The sequence below is a fragment of the Rhinopithecus bieti genome, unplaced genomic scaffold (genome assembly GCF_001698545.2).
Source record: "Rhinopithecus bieti isolate Rb0 unplaced genomic scaffold, ASM169854v2 scaffold_6944, whole genome shotgun sequence".
NCBI classification, from domain to species: domain Eukaryota; kingdom Metazoa; phylum Chordata; class Mammalia; order Primates; family Cercopithecidae; genus Rhinopithecus; species Rhinopithecus bieti.
In genome coordinates this window covers 635,521-649,017 of record NW_016805767.1, presented here as the reverse complement: position 1 = coordinate 649,017, position 13,497 = coordinate 635,521, and the positions used below count along the sequence as shown (strand labels likewise).

The 13,497-nt window shown below is 47.2% G+C and overlaps 1 protein-coding gene across 1 annotated transcript in view; it reads left to right on the top strand.

The window, feature by feature from the left end:
* The first annotated feature begins 9,167 nt into the window (after positions 1 to 9,167).
* EEPD1 (endonuclease/exonuclease/phosphatase family domain containing 1) overlaps positions 9,168 to 13,497 on the top strand; it is a 146,294-nt gene continuing 141,964 nt past the window's right edge. Inside the window, exons 1-2 of the mRNA XM_017873714.1 lie at positions 9,168 to 9,584; positions 10,043 to 11,112. Of these exons, the coding sequence (XP_017729203.1) occupies positions 10,235 to 11,112 (878 nt within the window). The 5' untranslated portion in view covers positions 9,168 to 9,584; positions 10,043 to 10,234. The remainder of the gene's footprint in view (positions 9,585 to 10,042; positions 11,113 to 13,497) is intronic.

Sequence of the window (13,497 nt, the reverse complement as noted above, 5' to 3'; positions counted from 1 at the left end):
AAAAAAAAAAAAAAACCCTGAAAAATATATACAATGGACTATCTTAGTAGGCCTGTATCTATTTAAGAAATTGTATCAATAATTAATAGCTTTCCCAAACAGAAAGCATCAGGCCCAGGCAGATTCACTGGTGAATACTACCAAACATCTAAGGAAAAATTTATACCAATCCTCTAGAATTTCTTCTAGAATATGGAAGCCGAGTTAATACTTCCTTTACTTATTGAATGAGACCAGCATTACCTTAAAACAAAACCAGTCGGCTAACACGGTGAAACCCTGTCTCTACTGAAAATACAGAAAATTAGCCGGGTGTGGTGGTGGGTGCCTGTAGTCCCAGCTACTTGGGAGGCTGAGGCAGGAGAATGGTGTGAACCCAGGAGGCGGAGCTTGCAGTGAGCCGAGATCGCATCACTGCACTCCAGCCTGGGTGACAGAGTGAGACTCCATCTCAAAAAAAACAAAAAAACAAAAAAGACAGTCAAAGACATTACAAAAAAGGAAACTACAAATGAATATCTCTCAAGTATATAGAAGCAAAAATCCTCAACTAAATATTAACAAATTGAATCCAACAATGTACAGAAAGAATAACTTAACATGACCAAACAGGCTTTACCCTAGGTATGCGAGGCTGATTCAACATTAAAAAAAATCAATGGATGTAGTCTATTATATCAACAAGCTTAAAAAAAAGGAAAGAAAAGAAAAGAAAAATCACACGATCATACCAATAGATACAAAAAAGGCACTGGACAAAATCCAACATCCATTCATGATAAAAACGGTCAGCAAACTAGGAATAGAGGAAGACTTCTTCAACTTGATATCGAACATCTACAGAAACTCCACAGATAATATTATATTTAATTTTGAGAAACTAGAAGCTTTCCTGCTAAGATTAGGAACAAAGCAAAGATGTCCTCTCTCACCTTTCCTTTTAAACATTGTACTGGATGTCTTAGCGAATACAAAAAATAAATAAATAAAGGAAATAAAGGGTATACAGATTTGGAGGGAAGAAATAAAAACTTTGTTTCCAGATGACACAATTCTTATATAGAAAATCCAAAACAATTGACCAAAAACAGTCCTTGAACTTCTAAGCAATTAAAGCAAAGTTATAAGACATGAGGTTAATATATAAAGCTCAATCCCTTTCCTACATGCCAGCAATGAACAAGTGAAATGTGAAATTTAAAACACAATACCAGTTACATTAGCATTCCACAAAATGAAATACTTAGGTATAAATCTAACAATATACATACAAGATCTACATGAGGAAAAAACAAAACTCTGATAAAAGAAAGAAAAAAGGAACTAAACAAACAGAGAGACATTCCATGTTCATGAATAGAAAGACTCAGTATTGTCCAGTTCTTCTAAACTTTATCTATAGATTCAACACAATCCCAATTAAAATTCCAGCAAGTTATTTTGCAGATATCAATGAACTGCTTCTAATGTTTATATGGAAAGGCAAAAGACAGAGTAGCCAACTTAATATTGAAGAAAAAGAAAAGTTGGAGGACTATACTGTCTGACTTCATGACCTACCATAAAGCTACAGTAATCAAGGGAGTGTGGTATTGTCATGAGAACAGACAAATAGGTCAGTAGAACTGAATAGAGAGCCCAGAAATAGATCCACATAAATATACTCAACTGATCTTGACAAAAGATCCAGGACAATACGATGGAGAAAAGACTGTCTTTTAGCAAATCATGCTGGAACAACTGAACATCAAAAAAAAAAAAAAAAAAGAATCTCCACACAAAACTGATACCTTTCATAAAAAACTCAAAATAGATCATAGCTCATAGGCCAAAATACAGAACATAAAACTATAAAACTCTTAAAAGATAGCACAGGAGAAAATCTACTTTGGGTTTGGCAAAGACTTTCCAGATATGACTCAAAAGGCACAATCCATGAAAGAAAGCATTGATAAGCTGGACTTTATTCAAACTAAAAACTGCTGGTTAGCAAATGACACTGACCAGAGAATGAGAGATAAGACATAGGGAGAAACGATGTACAAAAGAGATACCTCATGAAGGACTGTTATTCCAAATATACCAACAACTCTTAAAACTTAACAAAAAGAAAATGCACAACGGATTGAAAATGGGCAAACTACCTTAACAGACAGACACCTCAACGAAAAAAGATACACAAAAGGCAACTAAGCGTATGAAAAGATGTCCCACATCACATGTCATCTGGGAATTGCAAATTAAAACAACAATAACATAGCACTTTACACTTATTAGAATGGCCAAAATTGCAAACACTGACACCACCAAATATGGAGCAACAGGAATTCTCATTAATTGCTGGTGGAAATGCAAAATGGTGTAGCCACTTTGGAAGACAGTTGGCAGTTTCTCACAAAACTCTTACAAAACATGTTGTTACCATCCGATCCAGCAATCTGTTGCCTGAGATGCTGTGATGTGCTTTGTGGATGGGGAAGGAGTGCAGCTAGTGGTGGGATCAGCTGAAGGTGGGGAGGGAGGTTCTGGGACTGTGCTATAGTCTCCAGCTTGGATCTCTTGTAGCCTGGGAGCAGATAGGTGGCCAGTACTTCATGATACTTCCGGTGCTGCAAGGATCCTGAATCTCTTTTCAGGTATGACCTATGGACACCATCAATTCATTCTGCTCAGGGTCCTTATAGCCAGAGAGTGGCTGGACACTTGTTTTCCTCCTCATGCTCTACATTCATTTCCTCCTCATGCTCTACATTCATCTTTAGATTCTAGGGGCCTCTCTTGCTTGTGTTGAGGATGCGGAATTTCCTTCTTTCATTTTTTAAACACAGGATTTCACCCAGGCTGGAGTACAGGAGGATGAAGAATTTCTTGAGAGAAAGTTTTCACACTCCATAGACATATAAAAGTGTTACCGTGGGTAAATACAATGGAGAGCAATTGCAGTGGGGGTACAACACAGCAGAAGTATAGTGAGCCTACCATTTCCATTTTAAATTTCTGTGTTGTGAATAGTCAAAGGAGCAACAAAGAAATCACAGGCCTGGGGAGGATCAGGAGGCAGGGCAGAAGCCACCAACACAGCTAGCCTCCCTGCCAGTCCCCTCCCTAGCCTGTACCCCCACGGCACGGCACCCCTAGCGAGGCCCTGTGGCCTTCCCCTCCACCCATACCCCAGCAGCAGTGGTGGAGCCCCAAATGGAATCAACTTCCTCCAGGGTGTCTCTTACAGAGGAAACTAACTGCACACTGGGCAGCCTGGACAGGTGCAGGATCAGTAGAAATTGCCCTGGGGAATGACCCAGCCTTTCCCTATGGAAACAGTCAGGGCTAGCTGGGGACCATGGGGAGGTTCTTCACCTTCCTCTGCAGGCATCTGTGTTTCAGGTCAGCCAGAAAGAACCAGCATGAAAGACATGCTGCATGGAAGAAGCTGAAAGACTTCTTCCCCAGGGGCTCTTCTTCCCTCCTGTGCTCCTCTCTGTCTTGTCTTCTGTGTTTACTGGGAAGAGGAGATGGTTCTATAGAAATAAACAAACACAATCAACAGATACAGAAACATATATGCCAATTCATTATATTTAAATGCAATAGTTAAAAACAAAAACAAAACCCTGTTCTATGACTACAGCTGTCACAAGACAGTTGTCTGAAAGCAGAGTGCAGACAGCAGAACTTCAGGAGGTGGGTAGTAGGGCAAGGCTGAACACTGTACCTACGGGAAAGCGTGTGGGAAGGTCAAGCTGGCTCCCGGCACTTTCCATGCAACAGGGAGGTCCTGAGCTCCAGGGAGCCCAAGGAGATGGGGCAGGAGATTGGCCATGCTGGAGGCAAACAGCTGCAGGTGGATGGGAACAGAAAACATGCACTGCTGTGCATGGTCTGCCTGGCTGAGAGGACCTCATGCAGTGGAGGACGCAGGTGTGCAAGCTGCCAGACTCCGCTCAGTGGGATCAAATCAGGAGGAAATCCCATACCTTCCTGGCCTTCAAAAGTATTGTCCCCAAGATAAGTGCTGACCTGAAAAGTCGACCAGGAGCCTCCTGAGGAACAAGGGAGGAGGGTGGCCCCTCTGCCACAGTGGGGGAAACTGCAAAGACTGGACTTCTTCCCCAGGGGCTCTTCTTCCCTCCTGTGCTCCTCTCTGCCTTGTCTTCTGTGTCTACTGGGAAGAGGAGATGGTTCTATATAAATAAACAAACACAATCAACAGATACAGAAACATATATGCCAATTCATTATATTTAAATGCAATAGTTAAAAACAAAAACAAAACCCTGTTCTATGACTAAGCTGTCACAAGACAATTGTCTAGAACTGTCCAAGGGGAGGGTCCTGAACCCTTGAAAACACTCTTGTGACCCACCTGAAAAATGATAACAAAAACACTATCCTCAGTGGAAACCAAGACCTGCAAGAGCATCCTGAGAGTGGGACAACTGTCAATGGCTATAAAGGGGCCTTCCCTGGAGCTGTGGTGATGGCTCTTCCTGCTGGGAAACAAGGCCTGAGGGCCACACCTGTATGATGAATACTGCTCTGAGACAACCACCCCACTGTGTAAAATCTTAAAACAACCCAAGTGTATTCTCTCTCATGTCCTGTGGGTGGCTGGGCTCAGCTGGGTGGTTGCTCAGCAACTTGTGGTTTCTGCTGGGTTCACTCCTGTGGGCGCATCCAGCTGGGGGCCAGGCTGGGTTGCAATGTCCTAGAGGATTCTCTCACTCTGTGAGGCCCTGGTGCTATTTGAGGGCTGGGGTGTCTCAGTTCTTCTTCCTGTGGCCTCTCAGTCACAACAGGTGAGTCAATACTTCCCTATAGCATGGCAGCTGGGTTCCAGGAGGGAATATACCAGGAGGAATGGACTAGTGCTTTTCTCTGCTTGCCTTACTCTCACAAATCACATGGCTAAGACTGGAGTGAATGTAGAAAGCGGTCACACAGGGAGGAGAATGAGGGGAGACTGGACCCACTGGGCACTCATGTACAGTCTATCACACACTGTTATGCAGCAAAGCACTGGAATCCTTTAGAGAAATATACAAAAATGCTCCTGGTGGTGGGATTCCCGGCTGAGTGTCTATACACAGGTGCAGAAGAGAAAGCAGAATTCCATGTCTGTGTGTAGAAGATGAAGGTTTGTTCATTGCCCCTCTCCATGGTGTCTATCCATGGTGTCTGTCTGGCCATCCTCTGCCACAACTCTTGGTGAGGCAGGATCTGATGTAGAATGTGCAAATGGGCTGCCAATGCCTGGAGTTTCCTGAGTTTGGGAACACAGGGAGCCTACTCTGATAAAGAGGGACAAATCCACTGTCAAGGTCACACTAAAGGAGACGTTGCCTTGTCACATTGATATAATTTAGGACAGCATCCAGCTTGGCCACTGCACACAAGTTGGTGCCAAGTCAATAGATGGACTGAAGCTCATTGATTGGGGAAACGGGGCTTGCTTTGCCAGGACTGAGGGCTTATGGGTTGGGGCAACATTTCCCTATTCAGCTTTCAAATCTCATTTTGACCCTCACTTCCCAGGAAGTCCCCTAGCAGAAATTACTTGTGATTCACGTCCATAATCTCTTCCTCTCTCCTATTTCAATGGGCACTAGTCTTACTGATTTAGTGTCTGCAGTTCTGCTGCCCCATCAGCTCTGGGAATAGAAGAGTCAGGAATGTGCTCCTCACTGTACCTCCAGTGCCTAGCATCATGGGTGCTGAAATTGAAGACTGACAAATGCTTTCCCTTCTTGCTGTCTGCCACCTCTCCCTTCCCCTGAATCACCATTTACTTTAAAACTGCTAACTAAAAAGCAAAAGACCAATGAGCTTGGTCCTCTCTGACCAGGCCCCAGGTGAGAACTATGTCGTAAGGGGCAGTGGCCACAGGATGTGGTATTTGGCTGGAATGATGTAACCTCTGCCCTTTGACATCATCATGTAACTGGGTTGTCAGCTAGAGCCCTAAATAATAAAATGCAAATAAAACCCCCATTCCTTGTAGAATGGGACCCTAGCCAGCTTCCCAATCTCAGTGAGGATTCTTGAAAGTCAGATATTTCCCTGGGTCTCCTCCTATTCTGATTTTCTGCTTCCACTGAATCCTGGATCTTTCTCCCACCCATCTTTTGTATTTTAGCTGCCCTTTTTCTCTGTCTTTAATTTACCCAGAAAGATTCAGCTCCCTTACTTTCTCTCTCCTAAACATAACTTATTGAAAGCCATTACAATACATATCTTACAAAGATTTAGTGTCTGTACATGGGGTAGGGGTGGGAGGATTGCATCATGAAATAGCACAGCAGATAAAATAGACTGTTAGACATAAGTTTAAAGGCCTCTGTTGCCCACTTTCCTGAGCCCCCAAGCCAAGCTGGGGAATGTTCTCTTCTGTTAGCTGTCTGCTCAACTTCTTCTTGGACTCCTTCATCGCCCCCGCCCCAGCCTTTTCATCTCCACCCAGGCTCACCTACCCCACTCTCCCCAAAAACAAAGCCTATGTTTTTTTAAGTTCAGAGAACATTTTTTTTCATTTTTTGAAGATTTTTCCAAAGCGGTTGAGTTGTCACTGAAGTACACCAAAATGTACATATTTAAAGTATACGGTTTTGTCAGTTTTGACATTCATATGCCCATGAAACTACCACCTCTCAAAGTGCATTGCCATCAGCCCCCAAAGTTTCTTGGTGCTCTTTAAAATCCATTTCTCCCTCCCCATCATCCCCAGGCAACCACTGATCTGCCTTCTCTATATGTACGTCAGTTTGTATTTTCTGGTGTTTTATATAAATAGAATCATACAGTATGTTCTTTTTTGCCTTATTTCTTTCACTCAGTATAACGATTTTTGAGACTTTTCAATGTTGTGTAATAGTTTGTCTTTATTGCTCAGTACCATTCCATTGTATGGACACATTCAAGTTTTGGGTTTCATGCTTTCCTTTTCTTTGACAAATACCTATAAGTAGATTGGTTGAGTCATATGGTAGGTATATGCTTAAATTGTTAGGAAACTTCCAAACTGATTTCCAAAGCAGTTGTGACATCTTACACCTCCACCAGCAATGTATGACCATTTCAGTTGCTCTGTGTCCTCACCAACATTGGATACACTGAGTCATTTTAAAGTTAGCCATCTCATTGCATGTTTTTGTGGGGTGTATGTATGTGTGTTTTTAAATGCACTTTGGTGCATTTTAGCCAACACTTGGTTTCATTTATACCAAGGGAAGCATTTGCTAGGTTTATAGGGAATAAAACCAGATTATTTCTGTTGTTCTAGGATATTATTGATAGTGTCCTCTCTTCACCTAAAAAGTGTCCTGGTTTGGATGATAAAATATATGTTTTCTCTGCTTCTAGCCCAAGTGGCCACGCTCCACAGCTGTTCTTCCACAGCCACATTGCCCATCAAGGCATTCTGCTCAACGAAGAGTTTTCTGTATTCTGCTCAATGAAGAGTTGTCGCTTCTTTCAAAAAGTTTTCCTGCTTGTCTTAAACAATTTTTTTCCTTACAGCACCAGGATTTCAGTGCGTGGCATAATGTAGCCCATTGTTTGGGTGGGAGAGGATGGTAGGTAGGAAGGCATTTTTGCGGTCAAGTGCAAATAGCTTGCCTAAAAATAAAGCCAATAAAGAGGACCGTGGAGCCAGAGATGGAGGCAGTCCTGCCATGCCCTGATGACCCCATCATCACCTGGGTCGGATGCAACCAGACCTGAGGTAAGATTACTTACCTTAACTTTTCAACAAGGAACCAAGAAATACCCCCCTCTTTATTATTATTATTATTTTTGGTCTAAGGTAGTTTTACTTGGTTTTCCTGACTAATATACATAGCAGGGGAATGTGCCTCAGAAAGGCAGTAGCATTTTCCAAACCTGGGCTGCTTCTCATTTTACATCCGAAATACCTTCCGCCTGTGAGAGGTACTATTTTTGCTGACCCAGTCTTTGGAATTGAAACCAGATGCACTGGTCACATTGGCTGGGGATGAAACTTCAGAGAACACTAAATGGCCAGGGTCAAAGTATTCAACGATATCACTGCATGATTTGCTTAATCGAAGAGTCTAGCTCTGGGTATCCACTATAATGCAGCTGGCTCTTTAATCTTTAACGAAATTGTCGTTTAGCAGTGTGATCCAAAAACTCTTCTGGGTTTGGGAAGCAGCCCCCATTTCCTTCCTTCGTAATGATTAGACTTAATAATTACAGAAACTTACCCTTGTATACTCACAGCGCTAAATGTGCAAAGGAGCAAACCTGTATTTGACCTATGCGAACACACAGGAGGGTGGTGCGTGCCCTCTGCTAGGAGCACAATGAGTCGCTGGCGTTATTAGAGGACATCTCTCTGAGCGGAGCAAAGGTAATATACTGGTGGAAGAAAAGAAAAGGCCGAAAGTGGGGACAGAAATTAAGACCATCCCATTCAGTCTGCTCTGGAACGTTCTGCAAAACTCCGTGAGACGCTGGACCTACAAGGATGCCCTCTCAGGGATTGCCCCGGCCTTCATCCCCACACCTCAAAGATAGACGAAAAGCAGCTGGGCAGATCTCGCCTCGGACAATCCTAAACAGCCTCTACCAGGCATAACCAGACCTAGGCCTCCGGCGGCAACCATGGTCCGGGTGCAGCTGACTTAGGACAGCCTCCCTGTGACCCGCCCTCGCCGGCACGGCGACGGCTCCGCCCCTTAAGCCCCTAAGTCCCGCCTCTGCGCTCCCGGGGCCTACCCCGGTGCTCACGGTCCCGCCCGCGCGTTTCCCACCCCCTCGCGCCCCGGCCGCGCTCCCACACTCTATGACCCCACCTCTCGCACTCCAGGCCCGCCCCACGCGCTCCCCGGGTTCAGCAATCCACCCATTTGTGCCAGGCCACGCCCCCACAACCATGGCTCCGCCTCTCGCACGCCAGGGCCGCCCCTCGCGCTCTCAGGTTCGCTCTCCACCCTCTTGCGCCTTGGTTCCGCCCCTTCCTCCATGGCCCCGCCTCTCGCACTCCAGGCCCGCCCTTGCGCTCTCGGGTTCCTCTCTCCACCCACTGGTGCCAGGCCCCGCCCCCCATCCGGGCCCCGCCCCCGCGTGCCCTCGGGAGTCCCGGGGAGGAGTTGCCGCGCGGAGGAGGCGTGGCCGTGGTTCCTGCGGAGGCGCGAGCGGCACGGCCAGGATTTTGGCTTTGACACCGACTGGGAGCGGGAGCCGTGCGGCTGGTGCTGCGTCTGGACTGGCTCTGGCGGATCCCGCGCCCGAGTTGGGCGCAGGACTTTTTGCCGGGATAAACGCAACTGCGGCGCCGCCGCAAGTCCTGGTGCAGCTTCGGCGGCGGATTTCGCCGCCGCTGCCGCCGCCTCCGAGCAGCCCTGCGGCTTCTATTCACTCTGGGAGAGCGATGCTGAGTTTCTCCCATAGAAAGAGCCGGGACACGCAGACCGAGGCGGCGTAGGCGGCTTCCAGGGCTTGGCCAGTGACCCACACCAGCGCTGGCGCTTAGGCTGGAGGCCGGGGGCCCGCGCTGTCCCGGGCTGGGCTTAGGCTTCCGAGCCGCAGGTGGAAGAGGAACCGGCGCCCCGCGGAGCAGCCGAGAGGTGGGGCGCGGGGACCGCGGCAGGTCGGGTGGGGGGGGTCGATAAGCACCTTCTCAGTGCTGGCGCCGGGGAGCACGGACTTCCCAGGTTGCAGGTAGCGCTGTGTCAGATGCGGAGCGTGGGGGAGGTGGGGTGCCCCCCCCTTCTGTGTGAGCCCGAGTGTGGGTGACCCAAGTGTCGGGGTTGAGAGAGGCCTGGAGAAGAGGTGTGAAGTTGATGGGGATAGGTCTTTTCCCAAGAGAAGCGGCCTATAGCCTTTTTGGGCTCAGTGTGATAAAACCTGGACGTCCCCAGAGGAGAATCCACATGGGCCCAGCCTCACTGTGCCTACGTTTTTAGGGGTTCATGGGCAGCCACCAGTCCCTGACTCCTGGTTACTAACTCCAGCACTAGGTAGGGGGTGCTAATGCAAATTGCCTAATTCAATGGGTTTCTATGTTTATTAATTTATTTTCTAGGCGGCCAAGTGAAAGGTAATTTTGGACACGCCAGGCATGGAAGATTCGGTGTTTGTCTATAGTAACCTCTTCAGTCCCTGAATCCTGCACCTTCCGTTTTTCTGTGCTTGTACGGCCTACTGGGCTTCCTCCCTAGCCAGAGAGCTCTTCTGCAGTGGTAAGGCCTTCCTGGGATCCTGATCCTGGCGGACCATGGGGAGCACCCTGGGCTGCCACCGCTCCATCCCCAGGGACCCCTCGGACTTGTCCCATAACCGCAAGTTCAGCGCAGCATGTAACTTCAGCAACATCCTGGTGAATCAGGAACGGCTCAACATCAACACTGCCACGGAGGAGGAGCTGATGACCCTGCCTGGGGTGACGCGTGCTGTGGCACGCAGCATCGTGGAGTACCGAGAGTATATCGGTGGCTTCAAGAAGGTGGAGGACCTGGCATTGGTCAGTGGTGTAGGCGCCACCAAGCTGGAGCAGGTCAAGTTTGAGATCTGTGTGAGCAGCAAGGGCAGCTCCACGCAGCACTCTCCCAGTTCCCTGCGGCGGGACCTGCTAGCGGAACAGCAGCCTCACCACCTGTCCACAGCTGTGCCTCTCACCCCACGTGTTAACATCAACACAGCCACCCCGGCCCAGCTCATGAGCGTGCGAGGCCTCTCGGAGAAAATGGCCCTCAGCATCGTGGACTTCCGCCGTGAGCATGGGCCCTTTCGCAGTGTTGAGGACCTAGTGAGGATGGATGGTATCAATGCCGCCTTCCTGGACAGGATACGGCACCAGGTGTTTGCTGAGAGGTCCAGGCCCCCATCCACCCACACGAACGGGGGACTGACCTTCATCGCCAAGCCTCACCCGAGCCCCACCTCCCTGAGCCTGCAGAGTGAGGACCTGGACCTGCCGCCAGGGGGGCCCACCCAGATTATCTCCACTCGGCCCTCCGTGGAGGCCTTTGGAGGCACAAGGGATGGGAGGCCTGTGCTGAGGCTGGCCACCTGGAACTTGCAGGGCTGTTCTGTGGAGAAGGCCAACAACCCCGGGGTGCGAGAGGTGGTGTGCATGACACTCCTGGAAAACAGGTGAGGACGGGGACGACCATGGGTGTTGGGTGTGAAGGCGACTTGTGCGTGGCCTCATCTATGGATGCAAATGAGTGGATTCTTTTGTGAGTAGGGAGGGTGCAAGAGTTTTTAATCAATGTTCTTGAAGCCTCAACCAATATTGTCACCTGAGAATGGACTGTCCTTCTGCTCCAGAATTTTCTGAATACAGCTGGGCTTGTGGACCATGTCTTGAGCATGAGATATCTGACTGATTCATAATTTTGGGGTAAGCGGAGGTTGTGTTTTTGTTACTGATTTGGAGGATGCTGGGTCTACACCAAGTCAGGCACTCAGAGCATGGGAACTGGTGCAGTTTTGCATGTGAGAAAGAGTTCATTGGATTTTGTTTATTAATGGGAGGGAAAATCATATTTGTTCCATCAAATATGCCTATTTGTGCACACAAGATCATCTTAAAGGCCGAATATTTGCAAACACATACAAGTGTCTATGTTTACCAAAATGCTATGAATGAATCACTTTCCATTCTTTTTCCTTATTTAACCTGGAGTTGGTTTTCAGCCCTACAACTGTGGCCCAAAATGTGTGTAACCTTTTCTGTCCCACAGCCAGAAAAAAGCAAGCTGACGTGTGTGTGAAAATTGGCCAGATTTTCCACATCTAAAGCAAAGAAAAGAGTCTAGTAGGATAGGCCATTACCACAGAGCATTTACATTATTCACAATACTGCTCTCTGTAGGAATTTCTGTTAGCCTCGTCATAAAACAAAAACAATATTATTTTGGCAGTAACTCCTGCTGTTAGTAAAATAGCACACTGTATAATGTAATCAGGTGTGGGAAGGAAAGAAATATTTGTGATGGTCCCTTCCAGGTCATAAGAGCTGTGATCCTGGACTTGAGGCGTTTTGCCCCGCCACCCACCAGGGGTGCAGTGTTTGTGGCTATTCGTTGATTTCCTTTGCACTGAGTTGTTGGTGAGGCTGGTGGCGGGGGCGGCAGTTTGGTGACACGAAGTGAACTCTCAGCGGGAAATCACAGTGAATGATGGCAGATCACCAGGAAAATTAGGAGAAAAGCAGGTCACAACGTTTCCTTGGCACTGACCCAGTGGCATGCTCTCGTCACTGAGAGAGGGACTCCTCACTGGGTCAGGGAACTGGACTGGGGAGCCCTTGAATGCTCTGCCTGCAGTGCTGTGTCCTCTCTTTTGCAGCCTAACTCACTCCTTTTGCAGAGTCTTCTTGTGCACAGGTGAGAGCTGAACTCGGGCCCTGGGAGACAGTTATAAAGAATGGCTTGATAATTGTTTTCTTTATCCATAGCAGCATGGGCATGTGAATGGGAAATGAGGAGGGGAGAGGCAGGAAAGGACACAGCTGCTTAATTCCTATTATGTTTTCTAGTGGCTCAATTTGGGAGGGAGGTGATGGATTTGGATCAAAAGTTGGTCCAGTGGGACTGACCAGCTAGGCAGCCCCTGCCCATTTATTATGTCAGTGGTTTCTAAAGTGTCGTCCGTCCCCCCGCCCCCCGGCCCAGGGGATGAGCAACATTAGCTACTCACTCAGAAACTTTGTTTCTGTGTTTTAACACACCCTCCAGGCGGTTCTGATGCACACTAAAGTTTGAGAACCATTGTACTAGGTGTTAGGCAATCAGCTGTCCCTCTGTCTCTTGGAAGCCCCTTCCCTTGGCAGGGTTAGTGAATTCATGCAGAACTTTGCAGGTACAGTCAGTCGGCCCTCCATACCTGTGGGTTCCACATCCATGGATTCAACCAACTGTAGATGGAAAATATTCAGGGAAAAAAAAAGGTTGCATCTATACTGAACATGTTGAGTTTTTTCTTGTCATTCCCTAAACAATCCAGTATGGCAACTATTTATATAGCATTTACATTGTATTAGGCATTCTAAGTAATCTAAAGATGAATTAAAATATACTGGAGGATGTGCATAGGTTATATATAAATAATATGCCATTTTATGTCAGGGACTTGAGCATCGTGGATTTTGGTATCACTGGGACTCCTGGAATCAGTCTCTGCAGATACCAAGGTACAATTGTCCTTTTTATTTTCCCCTTTGATTGTTTTGATTATCCTTCTAGCTATTCAACCTTGTGATATTCTTTCTGGCCAAGGCTTGAGGAGCTTATTCATCTTCTAGGACATATGAATGTGAAGGGTAGAGAACGGGAGAGTGAGCAGAGATGGCTGGCCTCAGCGCTGGCTCCACCCTGCAGCCCACTGAGCAGGAGCCCTCATGACTCTTGTCCATTGTGAAGGTGCTGGGGTTGTCCTGTTTTTTTCTTCTTTGGGTTTCCTAGAGAGATGATGATTTGCTGAAGACATTGAACTATTGTCATCAGGCAAGAGTGCAGGAAAAGCTTACCCAAA